The sequence below is a fragment of the Carettochelys insculpta genome, chromosome 2 (genome assembly GCF_033958435.1).
Source record: "Carettochelys insculpta isolate YL-2023 chromosome 2, ASM3395843v1, whole genome shotgun sequence".
NCBI classification, from domain to species: Eukaryota; Metazoa; Chordata; order Testudines; family Carettochelyidae; genus Carettochelys; species Carettochelys insculpta.
Genome location: NC_134138.1, coordinates 200,470,393 through 200,492,732, shown reverse-complemented (window position 1 = coordinate 200,492,732; position 22,340 = coordinate 200,470,393). Strand labels below are relative to the sequence as shown.

Sequence of the window (22,340 nt, the reverse complement as noted above, 5' to 3'; positions counted from 1 at the left end):
CAGTGTGGCAGCACTAACTTGACTTTGCGTGAACTTTGTGGGGAAGTGAGGATACTCAATCAAATTTATAAAACCCAGCGTTATAAAAATCAAAATTTATCTGGTAATATAGACATAGTCTAAGCCACTTTTTCCTATTAAGTGACCTTTAAGCCAGTCACTACCAACAACCATCAATGCAAAATTGTTCAGTGCTTCTCTTCCAATTCACTGTAAAAATGCAATAAAGCCTACAAAAATGCCTACACACTAATGAAACGTGAAAGCATCCAGAACTACAGAAAAGTGGCTACGTAAAAACAGCACAAAGCACCCATCTTTTGATTCTCTTCTCTTTAGGCTTTGTCCCCATGTTGATGAACAGACTTGCACCTCCAACTTGTCCTTCACCCCTTAGTTTCTCCATTGTCTTAATAACAGTCTTCTTTCCCTCTGAATTTAAGCATGCTGTTATTTCTAAGCCCTCCTCACATCTCACGCCATTGCTTTCTTCCACGTTAATGCCCAAAATACTTTGAACAGGCTGTATATTCCCCAAAACCTCTCTTCTTATAACTAGTGCCTCAATCATCTACAGCCTGGCTTTTGCGGGCTGCTTTCCATTTAAGGAAAATAAAAACTAGATTCATAAAAGCTGTCCTGCAATAGACTTTACACAAAAGTCTTCTATTTTCACAGGCTATTCTGACCATTTACTTGCAACATGTAATTCAAGAAAGTCAGATAATTAGAGATGACTTATGGAAGAAAGTATTTAATTAGTCATCAACTCTTAGGTGTAACTACCAAAACTGAAAATAGGATTTGTAACTTGAATAACTGGGTCCCAGCTTGAGGATGGATATCAATAACTACACTACCCTTAAATCTGAACATGGATATGCTAAATAATCAACAAAATCAATCCTAAGACCTATAACATTACTCTTCATTATTGTGACCATCATGCTACAGTAATTGCCCTTTTACCTAGAATATACAAGTTTTACTCAGGGAAAAAAAAAAAAAAAAAAACATTTTTGAAAGCCAGACGTGAAGCAGTCTTCAACTTGTGGCTTACAAACACCCGAAATACACCCCTGAAAAAAATCTGAGGTGTAGCTGTGATAGTTTATATCATAACGCACGGGGGAGGAGGGGCGGGGGGGGGGGGGGGGGGGGGGGGGGGGGGGGAGAGAGAAGTCCTGGAGCATCTTAAAGACAAACAATTTCATTTAAGTAACAAAACTTTCGTGGGTAAGACCCACTTCATCAGATTCCCTGGTTATGCTTGACTATGCATGGAGTTCTATAGTGTACTATGAAAACAAAGTAATGTATCAGGCATGAAGACAGGAGGTATTAAATTATGAGTAAATGTTTCAAAACACTCAAAAAAACCCCTTATTTTCCTCAGATATTCTCAATTTCACAATAATGTGTCAAGAAAAGTGACCAGCCAGTGTTCATGCCTCATCTGGTAGATACAGACAGCCTATATCTGACCTAAGTGAATTCTAGTGGTACAGCTCTTCCAGATGTTATACAGTTTCAGAACTTCTCCCAAAAAGGCCAAGTAAGTTCAGTACATTTGGTATCAAAAGATAGCAAGAAGGAGGAAAGAACTCTAATGCATGTGAGCTCAGACAGCTAGCATAAGCCTCTCCTTCCAGTGAAAGGAAAAAAGAAAACTAGAACTCTGAAGGCAATAACTATAATTAACATTTGACACACTAGATATCTCCAATTGTTCCCATCTCCTGCAAAGAGGAGAAACTTGTAATCGCCAGTTTGTATTTTCTCACTGGTTTATTTTTCTTTAGCTAATTGTGCCTGCTCTGCGAATAACAAAGGTCAGGTCAGCATTTTGTCCTTCAACTGCTGGTCCCACTCATCTAGTCTGGGAGCATGTTTAATTCCATGGACAAGTTAATGAGAAAAAGGCAAGGAGGTATCATTTGATTTACAAAAATTTAAACAGTCTCAATGGTGTCCCCATCTGCAGCACGATGGGCACAGGAGCTCACTCCTCTGAGTCCTCAGATCCAGGTCACCCAGTTGGTGGAAATATTGATATTATGGCACTGGAAATGAGTGGAGCTAGGTATCATTCAAAAGCCCCTTCTCCCACAATCACAATGTTTCCAAACATTTACATATACTGTACATAAGCATTTTTCCTCAAATATATCACTTATATTTTAACAGAATCCAAACATTCAAGCTTTCACAAACTTAAACTGTGGTCCTCAGTTGATAATATTGTGTTATCAATTAATGCTAAGAACATGATTCATGAACTTTTAAATGTTACAGATTACTATAGGGAAGGTGTGCTTCAAAGCGATTTGCCATCATCAGCAAAAAGGCAACAGTTCAGTGAAACAAAGGAGTTGTAATGATTAAGTACTTAAGATGTCAATATGAAGATGGAAGTTACAGAACTCTACTTGCAACAAAATTATAAGTAATTTTATTATAAAATTTTATCATAAAACTCTTGGGTCTTTTGGTCTTGGTCATTTTTAGACACCAGTGGCAAGATGAACAGCATCTTGCTGAGTCTTTGGAGAATACCATCTTGGAAAACCTGGTTAAACAATAATAAGTGACACCTCATATGATATAAAAAGTGCAACTAGTTGGGATGTGCTAAATCAAACTTACAGAGTGCTCCCGTTGACAGCAATACTCCTGCCCCCGCATTAGGATTAAGACAAGTTGATGGCAGCCTCCCTTACTGGAGATGTTGTGGATGCCCAAATTAAGGTACACAGACTTTAGCTACGTAATTAACATAGCTGAAAGTGCATACCTTAATTTCACCCTCCCCTGTAGTGTAGGCCTGGCATAAGATGGAGGTCATAAATTTACTTGCAGAGGCTCTAAAGGAGCAACAGGGACTGACACAGAAGCTAAATACACAGAAATATGTACTTTGCTCAGGATTTTGCTCAGCAGAATGGCTCTTAAATAGTTATTGAAGATGAATTCTGGGATATGGATACATTTATACAATTTTCTCACAAGAAACCAAGCACCATCTAGACTCAAAGGCTCTGTCTACGCTTGCCCCATACTTTGAAGGGGGCGTGGTAAATAGAGCTGATGGGAGATTGCTAATGAAGTGCTGCGATGAATATGCAGCACTTCACTAGGCTAATTCTCCCCTGCAGCAACTTCCAAGTCTCAAAAAAAAAAAAAATCTTGAATATTTCTTGTGTGCAAGATGTATACCAATATACAAGTAGGCATCATACAGCTTGAGAGCCACAAATTAATCTTGTCAATTTAGAGATGGTATTGGGGATGCTACAGTGACCATTCTACACTTTTTCTGATGGGTGTAGATATTGCGCAAACTCTGACCCATAACTGGTTTCAATCCCACTGTTTGGATATTAGAAATTATAGTAGAAACATTTCTCCTGGAATGCAGAGGAACCTACAGGCAACCCCATTTCCCAAGGCAAGTCTCTCATGGGTGAGGGGGAGATCCCTGGGAGAAATAGATGTAAACAGAACTGTATGGAATAATTTTTAAAATGCTCTCTATCCCATTTACCATTTCATAACACATTCATCAACAAAACAAGAGATTGTTTCAAAAAGGGAGGCAGAGAAGGAAGATGAAAAACTGATCAACTTGTATCCCTCCACAAGCCCATCGCAAGGATTGCTTATTTGATGAAGACAACTAGGAAGCAGAAATAGTTGCTATAGAAGATTTTCTATTTTAAAGTCACCAATACTCTCCAAGAAGTTCTGAGGATCTTGGATAGAGCATGGTGCTATTTTTTGAGTGGTCTAAGACTTGGATTTATTCTTTCCTCTTCATTGCAGCATACAGACTCCTAAAAATAAAGCATGGCATAGGAATCCTTCAAGATGTCAAGGGCATTATAAGTCTTTCCTCTGAACAAACTGGGACCCAAGAACAGAACAGAAGAATCTGTTGTAAACTGTATTTCTCTTGGGGTCCCAGAACTCTGGAGTCCGTAGGTGATGTCCAAATAGTCACCCACCAAATTCAGTGCTGCCTGAAGACATACTCTGGCGTCAAACTGTCCCCTTAGCAACTGGGGCCTGAAGTACGTGGAAGTGGAAGTTTGTCACTGAAGTCTAAACTTAGTATAGTTAAAAATCAGAAAGCAAGCAGAGCCTCATAAAACGCTGAGCTCTCTGAAATTGGCCTATGCCTCCTGTGCATGTGAAATTCCTTTCTTGGATTTTGTTTAAAATACTATATTCCAGAAGGCATACTTTATACAAATTACTCTTGACAGTTTATTTTAATCCCAGGCGTATATTGCATGGTTTTCATTTTGTACGAACTTTATGATAAAATTAAAAAAGATTTAACAAATAGTTCCAAATTTCTTCTTAAATGGGCTAAATATCGTTTCTTTCAAATAAAGGGATGTAACCTGACTCAGTGGACTTACCTTTCCTAAACGTTTCTTGTTTTCCAGCTTCATTATTTCCGATGTGAAAAAAAAAATCTGAACTGATAAAATGCTGAGGTACGTAAATTAATATTACAGGACAGATTTAAACTTACCCACTGCTGGCGCATCATACTCATCCCCAAGTAGAATTTCAGGAGCAGAATATGCTAATGACCCACAACTGGTAGTGAGCTTCTTTCCAGGCTGAAATTTGTTGCTGAAGCCAAAGTCAGTCAATTTCACAAGTCCTTGTTTTTCAAAGAAGACAACATTTTCTGGTTTCAAGTCTCTGTGAACTACATGTAGCTTATGGCAGTATGATATAGCATGAACTATCTGAGCAAAGTATTTTTTAGCCAGGTCCTCATTAAGTCCTTCTTCATGTTTCATGATGTAATCAAACATATCTCCTCCATCACCAAGTTCCAAGATAAGGTAAAGTTTGGTCTGAGTGTCAATCACTTCATACAGACGAACAATATTAGGATGCTGCACTAATTTCATGCATCTTACTTCTTGGAAAAGATGCCCAGTGGCTAGAGTGTCTAGTTTGGTTTTGTCAATTACTTTCACCGCTACCTTTTCACCTGTGAAAACATGTCGGGCAAGTTTGACCACAGCAAAGTGGCCTCTTCCCAAGGTTTTATCCAAATCATACAGTCCAGCAATTTTTCCATCATACCCTCGTTTGAAGCCTGCCATTCTGTTCCTGAAGGAAAAGTGTTCAAACTGTTTGGAATTGGGATCTTCTTATATAAGAATATTTGTTCCAAATAAGTACTCCATTTTCACTGTCAAACACATCTAAAAACACAGAAAGAGAAACAAAATTACATATATTCATCTGCACCTTAGTGTAAGTCATTCAGAAATAATCAAAACACAGGCTTTACAGAATACTTCTGAAGTTTTTCAGCATACGAGTTCTTCAAAAAGAACGTTCTACCAAGACCCTAACTAAAGCAATGCAGTACTGACCAGCATCTTTCAGAAAACCATGCTGTCAATGTGTCTGAAGAAAGTGAGTTTCAAAGGTACAATGAGATGAAGAGTAATGGAATTTCAAGAGAAATTTACTCAAAGGGCATTAGAGAAATCTCACAATACCCTAAAACTTCACTGGAAGTTTAAAAAGTTTCCTTAATGTGCTTTGGAAAATACAATGATCAGGTTAACACACCTAGGAAGCTGTTTGGATAAATTAGTTCTTCCGCATGACTACAATACAGAAAAACCTTGAAATATGTGGCTTCAGGTTGCACATAACTCCCTTTAACATGAGTTAAGCACAACAACTTGAAGATGCTCAGACTTTCAGCCTCTGCCTTTCTGCCCACAGAGGCAGGTGTGATGGGGTGTACCAACCCCATATCAACCAGAGGTGTGAGGGCCAGGCTTGCTGGGTGGAAAAGGCCCCTCCTGCATGACTGATGGGCATGCTCCAACTGCTTCCCAGGTATAAAGCCATGGAGGCCAGTCAGTTGGAGCTGGTGCTCCTGACAATCTGGGAGCAACCGCCCAAGTAGCAGCAGCAGTTTGAGGAGGTGCAACCAGAGCTGCAGAAGTGTGTCTAAGCAGAGACGGGGTAGGAAGCAGCCCAAGGCAGAGAACTGGGAGGCTCAGCATGTTGCAGTGGGAATCCCCGCTGAGGTGGTGGCAGGGGCCACACACCCAGCACAAACAGTGCCCTGGGTTGGAGTTTGGTGGAGTGGGAGGGCCGAAGATCTCCAAACCCCACCCCTCTGACTCCAAGTAAAGCGAAGCCCAGACTAGGCTGCTGAGGCCTGTGAGTATTGACTAGACTACTGGGGCCTGACCAAGTCGTGAGGCCTGACTGAGGGGGACACAGACTAGGTCGCAGAGGCCTGAAGGCAACAGGAAAACCCTCCGCCCCTTCTCCCTGCCTTCCCCCAGCCTGACGGTGTGGCTGGGGGAAGGCAGGGAGAAGCAGGCAGGTGGGCTATTCAGTTTCCCGGGTCCCGCAAGCGGCACAGAGCTGGGAACCAAACAGCAGCCTGGTTCTGGCTCCCCACCCCGACTAGCGTGAAATTTCGAGTTACGCGGGGGTTCCAGGAAGGTTTTACCGTATTAGAATAGTAAATTACAGAAGCTCTTAAAAGCTTAAATCTACATGTTCTTGTAGAATCAGGTAACAATAATCAGAACTCAGAGTAATGTCAATAGAATTCTCGTATGTGCTACATCACAAGAATTAAAATATGTCCCCCAACATAAGCTGAAACATTCATTTCTTAGATCAAAGTTCTAGTTCAGTGACTTTAAAAATATGCTGGGTAACAACTTCCCAACTACCCTACCTCAAAATTAGGCACAAGATTTCACTTTCTACCTCAAGTTTAGTGAGCATTTATCCAAACAGCAACATGAAAACTATAATAATTGAAAGGTTGTGATTGTTTGATATTTATAAGAATTTCTTTTAAAAAAAATTAAATTTGTCACTTGACTCTCAAAACCCTGTTAGTGCAACAACCCACTGGACAACTCAATCTAAAAAGTAGAGGGGGTAACTCCATTAGTTTTGTTTTTTTTTTTTAAATCTCGTTCCTCTCCTATGGTTTTCCTTTAGTCACAGGATTTCTAGCACTTCACATGAAATGAAACCCCAACATTCAGTTCATTTCACAATTAAAAGCCAAGTGGCAAATTGTAGCACCATTTCAGTCAATAATAAAATTCCCTTTTATGTCAATGAAAATTACACTCATCCCTCGTTAAACGAGTACTTCACTTAGGAGTACTTGCTTTAACGAGGGACACATTTACTTACTGTAGTTCACTCTACGAGTGAACTCCTCCCTGTTAATATGAGGCTAATCCCCTACCCCTGGTTCCAACCTGCCGTATTCTGATACCCACCCGCCTGCCACCGGCCCCACAGCCACTACCCGCGGCAGCCTGTCCCCCCCCACCCCCACTTCCGCCGGCCCTCAGCAGCCTGACATCCCACCCTGCTGAAGCCTGAACCCCACACCTCCTCCAGCCCCGCAGCAGCCTGACCCCCCGCCACCCTGCAGTGCCTACCCACGGCAACCTGACACCCCTCACCCATGCCCTCTGCCAGCCCTGAGGCAGCCTGACTACCGCCCTCTGCCAGCCCTGCAGCAGCCCAACGCATCCCCCACTGGCCCCGCAGCCGCCTGACCCACCCCCCCGCCCTTCCCAGCCGCCTGACCCCCCCCCCCCACACCCTTCCCAGCTGCCAGCCCCAAAGCAGTCTGACCCCTGTGCTGGCCCTACAGTCCCAACCTGCAGTAGTCTTAAACCGCCCCCCCCCCACCACCACCCCAGCCCTGCAGACTGGCCCCACGGCAGCCTGACACCCTCCCCCCCCACTGGACCACACACCCAACCTTCAGCAGCCTGAACCCCACCCACCCACCCCACGGCCCCAACCGGTCACCAGGTTTTAGCCCTCCCTTCCACTCATGGCCCTAAACTGCCACCAGCCTTTAAACTCCCTCCCCTCCACAAACCCAAGTTTCACTTACCTCCCAAAAGCAGCGCCATATGCTGCTACTCCTTCACAAGCTCTAGGAACCAATGAGAGACTTTTACATGTATTCTAATGAGAATTTAGTGTCCCTCTTACAAGTTTTCGCCTATGAGCACAAAGTTGGGAACCAATTGTGCTCGTAGAGTGAGGCATCAGTGTATTTAGTATTTCAACAAGTGGATTTGGCTATAAAAACACACTACATAAACACAGTCACTTCAAAAGAAACAGGGTAAGTATTAAAAGGACACAATCAGAGAATACAAAGATTACTCATCCAGAATGTCTCCACTCAGTTGCAGAACCCAACACCTCCCACTTCAAAGAACAATTAGCCTATTTCTCAGAGAAAATCATTCACAGCAGAGACAAGCTCAACAAACAAGAAAAAGCAACCACCACAAAAGTCCCTCTATATACAAATGCTCCCTATGCTCATGGACAAACAAGAAATGTTGCAAGGAAACGAAGCCATGAAAGAGACTGTAACCCTAATACATGCCCTTCTCAGCTATGAAAGTGCTGAGAAAGTCAACGACCGAGATCATTAATGACTTAAACCCTCGTATTCCACATCATCTACAAGTCTCCTCCACCTCACTGTGTCTCAGGACAAAAGTTCTAGCCGACTCCAGGAGTACCCCGGTTGTTGTCCTTCAATCTCAGTGATTATTGATACCTCCTCTAAAAAAGAGACCTATATCCATTAATCATATCTAAATCTATTAGTTAAGAAATTACTAAGCAGTATCGAGCCTTCTATTCTTGAGCAAGGTAACAGAGGCTTGCTGCGATCACCTCCAACTCCACCTTGATGCTGCCAATATTCTTTGTCCCATCCAATTAAGCTGCAGGGCCAGACATGGAACGAAGATCATGGCACTGATGAATGAGCTTTTCTTAGCCAGGGAAAAGAAACATTGTATGCCTACAAAAAAAGTCCTGTTCCCTCCCCCATAAATGGCCATGTTCATCAGCACTTGATCTGAGATGGTTGTAACTGCTCATCTCACATAAAACTAAGTTGTGATGGGTGTATCCTACTCCACCTCAGTGGCCTTCAGATGAGGATTTCCACAACAATCTACCCTCACCCTTATCATAGCCTGTAACAGCGAGGGGAACCTTTTTTGGGTGGGGGCCATTGACTCAGTCAAATCAGTCAGGAGCTACAGAAGTGAAAAGGGGGCAGGGGACACCCCACTGACATGGACCCCAGGGTGGGAGACTGCAGGCTGGAAATTGGGGGGTCTGGGCAGGAGGGGGGTATGTGATCTGGGCAGAAGGAGGGTGCAGGAGAAGGCTGGGAATGTGGGTCTAGGTGATAGGAAGGGTGAAAGAGTTTGGGGTGTGGGGTCTGGGACTCAGTCTGGGGTGTGGGGTATAGAAGGGAGGGGCTACAAGCAGGATTTGGGTGCAGTGCATGGGCAGGAGGGACTGGACGGTTTGGGGTGCAGAGTCATGATGGGAGGGGGAAGGGAGGGGTCAGAGAGGGGATGAAGGGTCTGAAAGCGGGGAGCAGGAGCAGGGTGCAGAGTTGGGGTCAGGATGGGAGGGGGGCACAGGGTCCAGGCAACAGGGGTGCACTTACCTTTGCATCACCCCAGATGCACATGGCTCTGCACCCTCTCCCTTTGCTCCCAGGCACTGCCCTCCACTGCTCTGATTGGCTGGAATTCCTACTGGCCAAATCAAAGCAGCAGAAGGAAGTCTCTGAGCAGGCTACCCAAGCCACTGCTGCTCCCTCCAGCTGGAAGAACAGCAGCGACCAGCAGTGGAGCCCGGAGCTGCTTCCTATCCCTGCAGCCCTCAGCAGAGCCCACAGCAGCTTGCCTGATCTGGCCCATGAGGCTTGAGGTGTCACACCCTCCACCCATCGTGGTCCAGATTCTATGGAAAGGAGCCACAAGCCTTGGGGTCCAGATCCAGACTAGCTGCAGTCCAGATCCAGGCCAGGGGTTCCCCACCCCTGGCTTATATGAAGCCAGTAAAGGGATTTGTTAAACAGCACAAACAGCAACTGGATGAACAGCAGCTGTAGGAAGGTACATCCTAAAAACACTAAAGCTTTTTTTTTTTTTTGTAAAAAAAAACAAAACACAAGACATATTAAAGAACACACCACCAGGGATTCTGTATATGGCAAAAAGAAGTCCTTTCTAAATACAGTACGGTCTCAGAGTACGCGACCCCACTCTTACACAACTGACCCCAATTCCTATAGTAACCCTGCAGCGCGATTTCCAGTTGCACTTAACTCGCTCCCCCTGCCCTGGCTCAACCCCACTGGCTCTGCATGGCCCAGGCTCAGCCCTCCCTCCCAGCTCTTGCTCACCCCCGACCCCTGCCTCTGGCTCTAGCTCACCACCCCTCAGGCGCAACTCCAACTCAACCTCCCTGGTCCCCATTCAACACCCCCTGCCGGATCACCGCCTGCATGGGGCAGTGGACCCCCACATCTAGCTGTGGCTCCAGTTTACCCTCCACCCCGGTTTAAACCCCCCCCATGCACAGCTCCAATTCAAACCCCCTCGCATGCAGCCCCATTTCCATCCTCCCGTCCCAGTTTAAATCCCCCATGTGGCTCTGGTTCAACCCCCCCTCCCACCCCCCAGGCGCAATCCCAGTTCAACCCCCTGCCAGCTCACCACCCACACCCAGCTGTAGCTCCAGCTCAATCCCCCATCGCAGCCCAGCTCACCAGCCACGAGCAGTTCTGGCTCACCTGCCACCCCCACCTCTGGCTCACCACCCCTCGCATATGGCTCCATTTCACCTTCTACTCCCCACCCCAGTTTAACCTCCCCCGCACGTGGCTCCAATTCAAACCCCCACCCCCACCCCCAGTCCACCTCTACCCCCACCCCCGCCACCTCACCATCTGCGCCTGGCTCTGGCTCCGGTTCAACCTCCTGCCGCGTCCTGGCTCACCGCCCAAGAAGGGCTCTGGCTCACTACCCCGCGCACAGCTCCAGCTTAACTCCACCCCTCTCCCCCCTGCAGCCCTAACCCACCGCAGCCTTATACCCCCCCTCCACCTCCCACAGACCCAACCCACCACCAGGCTTAACCTTCCCCAACTGCCCCCACCCCCACCCCAGGACTTACCTTTCTGCTGTTTCCCCGGCTGCAGAACATGTGTTCTGCTGGGGGAAAAAGCCAGACCGCCACTTATGCAAATTCTAGGTTACGGGAGGGTGCGTGGAACAGAACCCTCGCATGCTCTGAGATCTCACGATGCAGTTGACGAGAATTATGTGCTTCCTGTCTAATTTGGATTTACCCACAATCAACTGTACACTTGTGAACTACCTCCTCAATTCTTTTAATCCTTTATGCCTAGGGTTGAAAACTGAAGATCTTAAACAACAAGGAAGAGCTAAAACTGGTTCAGAACATAGCAGCCCAACTGACTGGCAGCACAAACTGCCAAGCATACTACCTCACTACCTAACTCCACACTTTTTGCTGGCTTCCTATGGAATGGCTAGTCAAACTCAAGGTTTTGGTTATCCTCTCCCAAAGCCTCCACCATATTGGCTCAAGTCATCCGATCACTTCACTCAATGCTACATTCCACTAGCAGCAGCAAACTCTGAAATGAGCCTCCTGCATATCAGAAATACCTTTCATGGCAACAGGCCCAAAAAACTATATCTTAGTAAACCATGAGATAAAGCTAATCTTGAGGTCAAATATACAAAATTCATTTTGACCTAACTTTCCTCCACCATCATCAAGAAAAACCCCAGTAAGTCCATTCTCTGCACCCTGAAGGAGTAAGAAGTTTGTGTACAGGAAGCCCCCAACTTATGAACAGGTTGCATTCCAAAAGTTTGTTTGTAAGTCAGTTGTTTGGAACCTGGAATGCATTTTCCCACAGGAACAATGTTATAACCGATAGGGTCCCAGGCTATCTCACGAGAGCCTATTTTAACCCATAACGTAGCTAAAATATTCTATATTTGCCATGAAAAAAATTGTAGAACTAGGTTTGTTATTTAACCTTGAATGCTAGTGCGTGAGGAAGGGTAAGTTTAATTAGACGAAGATGAAGAGGTACATGGAGATTTTGAAGGGGACTTCAGGGTATCCCTCAGCCACCCCTGCCACAGGCTACACCCAGCTCCCTTGCAGAGGAGGCTGCAAGTCATGTGAGCACATGGCCATACAGTCAGTGGCTAGACAGAAGTGCCAGTTTTCCCTTCAAAGTGCCACTTCTCTCTAGTATTGTCTGTGCAACCACACCCTGCTCCTCCAGAGTCCTCTGACCAGCAGTTGTGTTCATAACCACTACCTGTGCCTCCTGCCTGCTCCCAAGGACCCCACCACCCTTACCCAGTTGCAGAATACACAGCTGCATTTTAACTGTAATTAAAATTTTAGTTACATTTTCCATACGCTATAGTGAAAGTAAATACAAATAAACAGAGCACATACAGTAGTACTGTTGTTGGCAAATACAGTACCCTGCATATGTTTCTTAATATCTAGTCTCGTTTTTCTTTAGTGTTACGCATTGGTAGGTATACCTCTCTATTAGCCAGAGGATTTGAATATTGGGCAACCTCCTGGTCCTGGGGCTTTACTGTACAGTTTACTGTACAAGGTGACAATAGCTCTTTAAACTTCAACCTGCTACACAAAGTTTTTGATCAAAAGTCAGCTGTGCCTTAGCTACTGAGAAATAGTGATATGATAGCACAATCATTGGGACAAATATTCACAAAAAGGGAATGAAAGAATAGGGCAAAAGAGCAAGGGGAACATAACAAAAGCTTCCTATGTTAAAGCTGCACTTTTCCTATTTTCAGACAGCAGGTGAGCTAGAACAGAGATGCGAATCTGGAAACAGATTCCCCCCAGATTGTGATTTTAATCTAAGCCAGTGGTTCTCAAACTGTGAGTCAGGACCCTGAAGTAAGTTGGTAATCACATTTTAATGGGGCAGAATGGGCTGGCTTAGACTTGCTGGTGCCTGGGGCCAAAGCCTAATGGCTTCTACCCTGGGCATTAGAGCTCAGGTTACAGGCCTTTTGCCTGGGGCTAAAGCTTTGCCCTCACCCACGTCACCCTAGGGAAACAAGAAAACATTTCTATACGTAGATTAGACTCAAGAGAAAGACCAAGGACAGGATAGACCCATTGCTCAGGGAAGAAGGAGAAATGCTAACATACAATGTGGAAATGGCAGAGGTAATTAATGATTTGTTTCAGTTTTCACCAAGAAGGTTGATGGAGACTATCTGCCCAACATAGTGAATGCTAATGGAAATGGGGTAGGTCAAGAAGTTAAAATGGGGAAAGAAAAAATTTAAAATTACTTTGAAAAGTTAGATGTCTTCCAGTGACAAGGCCCTGATGAGATATATCCTAGAATACTCAAAGAGCTGACAGAGGAGATATCTGAGCTACTAGATATGATTTTTGAAAAGTTGTGGAAATCGGAACAGATTCCAGATGAATAGAAAAATATAGCAGCCATTTATAAAAAGGAAACAAGGACAGCCTAGGAAATTACAGACTAGTCTTAACTTCAGTGGCAGGAAAGACAATGGAGCAAGTAATTAAGGAATCCATCTGCAAACATCTGGAAAATAAGGTGATAGGTAACAGTCAGCATGGATTTGTAGGGAAGAAATCATGTCAAACCAACTTGATAGCTTTTTAATAGGATAACAAGCTTTCTGGATAATGGGGAAGTAGTAGACGTGGTATACCTATACTTCAGTAAAAGCATTTGACACAGTATCACATGCTCTTAACATTAAACTGGGGAAATGCAAGCTAAATGGGGCTATATCAAGTAGTGTGTAACTGGATGGATAATGGTTCACAGCCAGGCTGGAAGGGAATAACAAGTGGGGTTCCACAGGGGGCAGTTCGGGGGCCAGTTCTGTTCAATAGCTTCATAAATGACTTAGATTATGGCATAGAGAGTAGGCGTATCAATTTTGCGGATGATACCAAGCTGGAATTCAAAATGACCTGGACAAACCAGTGAAATGGTCTGAGGCAAACAGGATGAAGTTCAATAAGGACAAATGTTAAGTACTGCACTTAGGGAGGAACAATCAATTTCACACATACAAAATGGGAAGGGACTCCCAGGAAGGAGTACTGCAGAAAGGAATCTAGGGGTTATAGTGAACCACAAGCCGATGATAAGTGGACAGTGTGACACTGGTGGGGTGGGGTGGAGGAAGCAAACATGATTCTGCAATGCATTAACAGGAGCGTTGTGAGCAAGACATGAGAAGTATTCTTACGCTCTACTCTGCGCAGATTAGGCCTAAACTTGAGTACTTGTATCTAGTTCTGTGCCCCACAATCTAGAAAAGATGTGCAGAAATTGGAAAGGGTCCAGAGAAGAGCAACTAAAATGATTAAAGGTCTAGAAATATGACCTATGAGAGAAGATTAAAAGAATTGGGTTTGTTTAGTTTGGAAAAGAGAAGGCTGAGAGGAGACTTCATAGCAACTTTCAAGTAACTAGAAGAGTGTTACAATAAAGAGGAAGAAAAATTACTCTCCTTAGCCTCTGAAAACAGACAAGAAGCAATGGGCTTAAATTGCAGCAAGAAAGGTTTACACTGGAACTTAGGAAATTTTTCTTAACAGTTAGGGTGATTAATTACCAGAATAAATTGCATGGGATAGTTACAAAATTATGAGTGGTGTGAAGAAATCAAACAAGGCAAAATTATTTACTCATTCCCATAAGAACTAGGGGACACCAAATGAAATTGATGGGCAGCAGGTTTAAAACAAATAAAAGGAAATTCTCTTTCACACAATGCACAGTTAACCTGTGTAACTCCTTGCCACAGGAGGCTGTGAAGGCTAGGACTATAGCAGGGTTAGGTCCATTAATGGCTATTTAACCAGGATAAGTAAGGAATGGTGTCCCTAGCCTGTTTTTCAGAAGCTGGAGGTGGACGGCAGGAGAGAGACCACTACCTGTTTCACTCCCTCCCTCTGAGACATCTGACACTGGCCACTGTTGGCAAACAGGATACTGGGCTTGATGGACCTCTGTTCTGACCAAATATGGCTGTTCTTAATGTTAGAATCTCAATCACTGGAGACATTTAACAACAGGTTAGATAAACATCTAACAGGGATAACATAAATGGTGCTTGGTCCTGTCGCAAGGGCAAAGAACGGGACTTGATAACCTCTTGAGGTCCCTTCCAGTTCTAATAATCTATGATTCATCATACCAAAATAAATCCATTTTTACAATTCACATAGCTAAATATTTCTTTCGCAGCATGCCATAATACTCACTAGAGCAGCAAACAGCTTCTCCCTTTGCACAACATATCCACTGGGGACTCCAACTACCCACAATGCAACCAATAGCTAACAATTCACGTGCAAAGAAATGCAAATCTAAGAAAAAGTCCAGAAATCAAGCATTTTGATCAATCTTTACTGAATCCAGAAATAAAACCTTTTTTTTCATGCCAAGATCAGTTCTGAAGATTAATTGGCATTATCCAAGTATTTTTTCCTAAACTGCAGAATTATAAATCCCTCAATATCTTCCCTCCTCGTCCACCTCAGCCATCATATTATAACAATGGTTCAGAAGATTGAAATGGTGTCTTATTCTGATGAAAGTCTACCACTCTACAACATGCTTTCTTATTGTAGGTCTGATCACAAATGGCAGTGCTGATTTTTTAAGGAGGAAAAAACCACAAGCATTTATTTTGAGAAAGTTAATTGCAAGAATTTTGTAACAGAAGGAAAAGACTTATCAAATTTGGGTTCCACCAACCTTGACAGTGCCCCTTTCAGCGGAATCATCTGGGTTTATTTGCTCATCAAGTCTCAGACTTTCTTCATCCTTCCCAGATGTCTAATGATGTTTCCATATCAAGTCCAGGTGCCAGTTTTGCATTCTTCTTTCCCTCGCCTCTAGGTAAGCAAAGGTTTTTTTTTTTAAGAATTAATTTTCCTCCACTGGAAGGCTAGTACATATGTGTAGGATATATGAAAATAAAAGACACTATATTTTGACTTTAAAGCAGATATGCAGCTGATACTTCTATGTGGACCACTGTTTTTCAAAAGAATAAAATTAGATTAATGCATTATTGCAAGTGCATTCGGACAATGGTAACACTAATAAAAACACAAAGCAAGATTTTTTTTAATCTACATGTATTGACGCAATGTATCAAATTCTGTTCTATACCTGAATATAGACAAGTGCATCTAGAACCCATTGTAAACCCCAGTCACCTGTTAAAGAAAGATCTTCGCAGTACGCTTGTGAACTAATTCCTAGAGCATCACTCGTTTAATAAATATGACACCATAAATGTTCACATGCCTTTGTAGTACTGGAATTTTGCCAGTGAGACCAGGAGCCACAAGTTGCTTTTCATTAAAGTTTTGTTCTTCCCCGCCCTGTTACTCAGCTTCTATGCTTTCTTACTAACATCTTAAGTTACTTAAGAACTGGCAGGAAACTGAAATTTGTCTTAGTATCTATGAACTGCAGCCATAAAAGCCTGAGCTACAATCTTGTATCTTAAGGTAAGCTGGGTCACTAATGAAGAAAACACAGGATGCCGGAGCCAGTTGCTTACTCAGACTCCATACAACATTGTATAATACCAGTTTTCCATCATGAAAGTAGCATGCATTGTGCAGTTGACAGTATGTAAGGCTATGCCTACACTAGGAAATAAAGACAAATTTATTAAAGTCAACTTTATGCCACTAGATTTTATAAAGTCAATGGTGACGGTCCACACGTTTAGAAAGTTGACATACTGCGTCTCCATTACCTTTGCTGAGTTCAACTGTCAGCAGTGTGTTGTGGGTACCTGTCCCACAGTTCTTGCACTGCTGTTATATTCTGGGCTTCTCTGCCAGTGTGTTATGGGAAAAAAATGTGCCTCAAATAGTTGTGGGTATCTGATGTCATCATCCCAGACTGCATTGCCCTCACTCCCTGCTCCCATTGAAAACAAACTGCTAACTGCATTTTCACACCACTTTTCTACAGCCAATCCTGAGAAATGCAAAATATAGAAATACAAATCTGAAAAGTTTCGATGTGGAGCTACTAAAAAGCGCACGGGGGAGGTGTTCCAGTTGGGTTCTCTTTTTTTTTTTTTTTGTATTACCTAATAAACAAAATTGTTCAGCTTTTGTGGGTAAAACCCACTTCATCATAACAGCTTCTTACCTAATAAATAACATTGTTAATCTTTAAGGTCAAACAGGACTACTTGCTTGTTTGTTTTGGGGGAAAGCTACTAACACCACTACCCATCTGAGACTATTACACACAGTAAGTTCAGGTCCATAAAGAACAAACAGAAGGACAAGTACTTGCAGCCAGGATCTTACCCTCTGAAACAACACAAGTCACCTGCTGATTGGATACACGTAGTATAGCAAAAAAGTTTTAAAATTAATTGTAGTAGTTCAGGGGATTTGCTGGAGCATGGCAGAGTACGCAGGTACTACTGGGTAGCGCAAAGGTGGGCAAAATCAGCCCTGGTGTCTGGCTTTAGCTCTGCAGCCATTTCCTGCTGGACCAAGCAGCTGATTAGCAGAGCAGGCATACTTACAGCCAGCAGCATGTTTTCATCTGCCCCTCCCCCGCCTTGTTCCATCTGCAACTGAGCTGCTCCTAGGATTCTTCTGCTATCTGTGGTATCTGTCACACATACCCAGTCTGTTCCACATACACATAGTCACGGTCACATACACACTACAGAACACATACAATCTGTGTCACAAACTGTCTCTCCACAGAGTGTGTTCCTCTTTCATACTCACTCTTTTTTCCCTAGCTGTAGACCACAGCTGACACATGACCAGTACTAAAATACATGGAGTGGTCCCTCTGTGAAAGTTATTGCCAAGCACTGGATAATGTATTGGAGAAAAAAACAAAAAAACATGTACTGGGGACCTATATGAAAGAGGAAAGGTAGGAAGCTACGTGCACAGTGACAGCAAGGATATATTAGCATAAGGCACAGCATGGAAAGAGAGACAAGAAAGACGTCAGACACAAAGTACTGGCAGAGTGAAAGGAGGAAAATTAAAATGAAGATGTGAACTGGAGAAGAGCTGTTTAAAACGGATTCAGGCAGGCAGTTAGAGGGATCTGAATGGAGGCTGAGATGGTCATAGTAGTGTGTGGGAAACATTCTTTTTGTAACATTATGAACAGACTGAAGCAGAGAGAAAGGAAGATTAGTGGTTTTAGTGTAATAAATGCACGTCCACTTTAAAAATGATATATACCAACATGTTTTCCAATTAAAATCTAGTAACTGAAGTGAATGCAAACAGCTTGATCTACTGCACATCTAGACAAGTGTTACGTCACTTACATCGGACACATCCTTTCTAACAGGACTTAATTATAGGGAACATCATTAGGACTGAAATGTAATGTAAGTCACCAATCGTACTATGGAAATGAATGCCCTCAGCCCCCTTTTTCCTCCCTCTTACTATATAAAGAATACAGGAAGGGTGTGGAGGTTTTTGTTTGTTTAAAGTTTTCAGTTTTTTATTACCTTAGATACATCTTTTAAATCTGTTCTTCAGTTTTGCTGGAAGTTCTGAGAGATCAAATGGACTCCCATATCACTATACCATTTTAATGTTTGATCTCTTTAAAGGCTTACAAGAGCCAGTAATCATTGTACTCTACAATCAATTGACTCCTCAGTCCCAGTAGTTGGCAACTAGAGCATATTACTATGAAAATTCAGCTGATTTCAACATTTCAGTACTAATCAATTTTTGGTGGCACATTTCTTGCAAAACATACTTAACCCTTTTACAGGCTAAAAAGCAGTCTATGCACATCTTTAAATTCTACTTTACTTTTACCATTGTTCTCTTCCTTCCCCTGCACAATGAGGAAAAAAAAATCTCTGGAGGTCTAAAAACATTTCCCATAAAAATGCTCAAAAACAAAATTATTGCAGTCTACAACTAAGCAGTGGGTATACCAGAGAGGCAGGCTAAACAAATCTCTATTCAAATCATTTGGACATAATTTATCCATACTAGTGGATGGCTATAGATATTAGATCACACTTTATTGTTCCAGGAACTGTTCTGGTAACACTGAGGCAGTTAGTTCTTTGCAATTTGCGTTCTAACAGAATACACCAAGTGGGAGGAGAGATGTAAAATTGTCCAGTAACGAGCAAACATTTTTATACCCAAATTTAAATCTCTAAAATTTTAAACCGTTTTGTAACCATTTGTGTGTACAGAAACAGCCCTTCCACAGGTACTTTAGTTATATGTATTAGTTAAAAAAAAAAACAAAACAACACACAGTAGAGATAAGTCAAGTTTGACTCCAGCCTCCCTCTCAGCTTCTCCCTAGTTATTGTTCTCCAATGCTCTATACAATTTAATTATGAAAATTATGTGCAGAAACAACCATCCTGGGTTAGACCAAAGGTTCAGCTAGCATCTAGCTCAATATCTTGAAATCCAGTCCCAATTTTTGGCATTCAGAGGTGCACTTATCTAATTTGTTTTTTAATCCAATTATACTTTGGCCTTCACAACAACCCTGGCAATGAGTTCCACAGGTTGACAGTGCATTTTTTTGAAAAAGTACTCCTTTATGCTTGTTTTAAACCTACTCCCCAGCTATTTCATTTGGTGACTCCTGGTTCTTCCATTATGAGAAGGAATAAACAACACTTTCCTATCCAATTTTGTACCCCAGTCTGAAAAAGTGGGTCTTTCCCACCAGAGCATATTACCTAATACATTTGTTGGTCTTTCAGGTGTCACAGGATTGCTTGTTTTTGTGACTTCCCTATTCACTTATTTCACACCATTCATCTACCAATGTCTCCTTTCCACTACATCCACACATCTTTTGCTTAGTGATGTGAAAAAACATACCCCTGAGAAGCATAACTTCTGGCAGCATAAACACTTGTGTGCACAGTGCTACATCAACAGAAGATGCTAATTGAGCTGGTTTTATTACATGCACAGGTGAGCTCTCTCCGGTCACCATAATATGACTGAGACTGGTCTCACAGCAGTACAACTGTGCCACTGTAAGTATAGACAAGGCCCTAGTCATCTCTCTTCCAAGATCAGCAGTTAGTGTTTTTAATCTCTCCTCCTATGGAAACTGTTCTGTACCTATGCTCAATTTTTACAATGCAATATTTTCTAATTCTAATACACTTTTTTGAGATGGAGCAATCAGAACTGCAGACAATATTCATGACACCATGGATTTTACCATCTTTACCCTACAACTTCATAAATAATTGAAATCAATAAAAGATTGTAAAAGACATTTCATGGATGTAGTTAGTGGGGTGGCATCCAGGTATCAGTCCTGGCCACTAAGGTCCATAAAAGCCATTCTCCAGGACAGGGCTACTTGCCAAATGAATTTTTACAGTAACCTAGAAACAGCACTTCAATGAAATGTTACTGGCATGACTATACAACCATTGCCAGAGGATGAGAGACCCCTACAGTTTGTCTGTCCGTCCGTCGGAGCTACTCCCTCTGAGCAATGAAAGAATCGTAGGACAAACCTGTTGGCTATGCCTCTGATTTAGAAGAGGCGGATCCCCCCACCCCCAAAATGTGCCTAGAATGACGCTGGAGGGATTTCTCTAGCGTTGTCACCCGTTTTAAACACCAGCCGGAGAAGAGACAACCCAGGCAAGGCGTCCCTGCCCTCCACAGGTTGTGCGGGGTGCGGATGAGCTCCACCTCACTTCCTTCCCTTCGACCCGGCTTTGCCCGCCGTTGGGTTTTGATACAACCACAGATGACACGCGCGGGGAAGGGGGGAGTCGTCGTGTCACACACGCGTGCGCGGGGCGACAGAGGGGTCGTGTCACACGCCCGCCCAGGCGCCGCCAGCCCCGCACTAGCCCACGGCGGGAGGAGGAGATCCAAGACGGGGTTCCCCCAGCCCGGGGCAGCCCCGACCTTCAGGCGCAGGGACCTGCCCCGCCGCTGGGCCCCGCAGCCTCCCCGGTGCGAGGCCGCCATTGCCCGGCCGGGAGTGAGCCAGGGCCCCGGCGAGTGGGCCAGACCCGGGGAGCGGACTGCGACTTTCCTACCCGCCCAGCCGGGCCGGGAGCCCCGGGCCACTGAGCACCGCGCCGCGCCCGTAACTTACCCCCGCTGCAGCGGCGCCTCTGGCCGCCACCCCCCACATGGGCAGCGGCGTCTGCCCCCGTCACCGGCCGCTCCCCGCGGGCAGCTTGCGGGGCAGCGGAAGCGGCTCGACCTGTGCCCGCGCCAGCCCCGGCCCGGCTCCTGCCGCTGCGGCGACTCCGAGCGCGACGCACTGACAACAACGGCCGGCGGCTCCCGAGACCTGGGGGCGGGGCCAGGGAGGGGCAACCGGCACAGAGAAAGGGCCGCCATTGCGCATGCGCTGGAGGGAGGTGCTGCCGGCTTGCCGTCACACCCCGGGCAAGGGGGCGTAGCGGGGGAGGGGGCGGGTCCGGGGGGAGGGAGAGCTGGTGGATGGGGAGCGTTCAGAGGCAGAGATGGGTTGGAACTGGGAAGGAAGGTTTGGGCGTGGGAGGGTTTAAGAGCCCTGGTGGTGGGGTTGGGGAGTATTTAAGGGGGTGGGTGTGATGAGCAGAGCACCCACAGCTGGTAGCATGTTCCTGTTGGTGAGGGACATCCACCCATGCCTTGGTACCCATTGCAAAATGTATTTTGTCCATGGGAAGAACATTGGTTTGGAGATATGCTTTGAGGGCATAGAGTAGAGGGAACAAGTGAGACAAGGAGGTGAGTATAGGTGCTTAGGGAAATGGCAGAAAAGGACAAGATGGAGCTTGAGAATGTGAAAAGGATGGGTGAGGGATGGTATGTGAGGGAGGGCAGGAGCCCAGTGCATCCAACTCATGGGTTTTCATTGAGTCAGTGTTTCTTTTGTGGAAACTGACATCTTGAATTCTGGACTCTGATCTTTCAAAATAATAATATGAAAAAAAAAGCCCCACCTGAAACTGACAGGAGCATAAACCAATGAAGCACTGTCTACCAAAAGCAATGGGTTTGTGATGTGTAAGCCACCATTATTTATCTCAGTGTCATATTAATTAGTCTAATTAAGACTGTATGAATGCCACCATTGTTAAGTATTTTAGTGCTGATCAAATCACACAAGACGGTAGTAAAAAGAAATATAGAACAGTATTCAAATGTCCCCATCAAAATTAGAGCTGTAGTGTGTTGGGCTGTGAATAAATTCAGAAAAAAAGAAAAACGGAGTCTCACTTTGGCATCCCAAATGGACTGAGATTGGTTGTAGAAGAAATGGACAGAGTGCAATTTGACTCTTTGCATGAGGGGCTGAATGAGGTGAATTAGGCTGAAGCTGGGGG

At 44.1% G+C, this 22,340-nt stretch overlaps 1 protein-coding gene across 1 annotated transcript in view; it reads right to left on the bottom strand.

Moving 5' to 3' along the window:
• The window catches only part of SNRK (SNF related kinase), a 76,291-nt gene extending 54,993 nt beyond the window's left edge, over nucleotides 1-21,298 (bottom strand). The window contains exons 1-3 of the mRNA XM_074986122.1: nucleotides 21,116-21,298; nucleotides 15,731-15,870; nucleotides 4,541-5,231 (exon numbers count right to left, since the gene is read on the bottom strand). Coding sequence (XP_074842223.1) covers nucleotides 4,541-5,129 — 589 coding nt within the window. The 5' untranslated portion in view covers nucleotides 5,130-5,231; nucleotides 15,731-15,870; nucleotides 21,116-21,298. The remainder of the gene's footprint in view (nucleotides 1-4,540; nucleotides 5,232-15,730; nucleotides 15,871-21,115) is intronic.
• Between the last annotated feature and the right edge of the window lie 1,042 nt (nucleotides 21,299-22,340).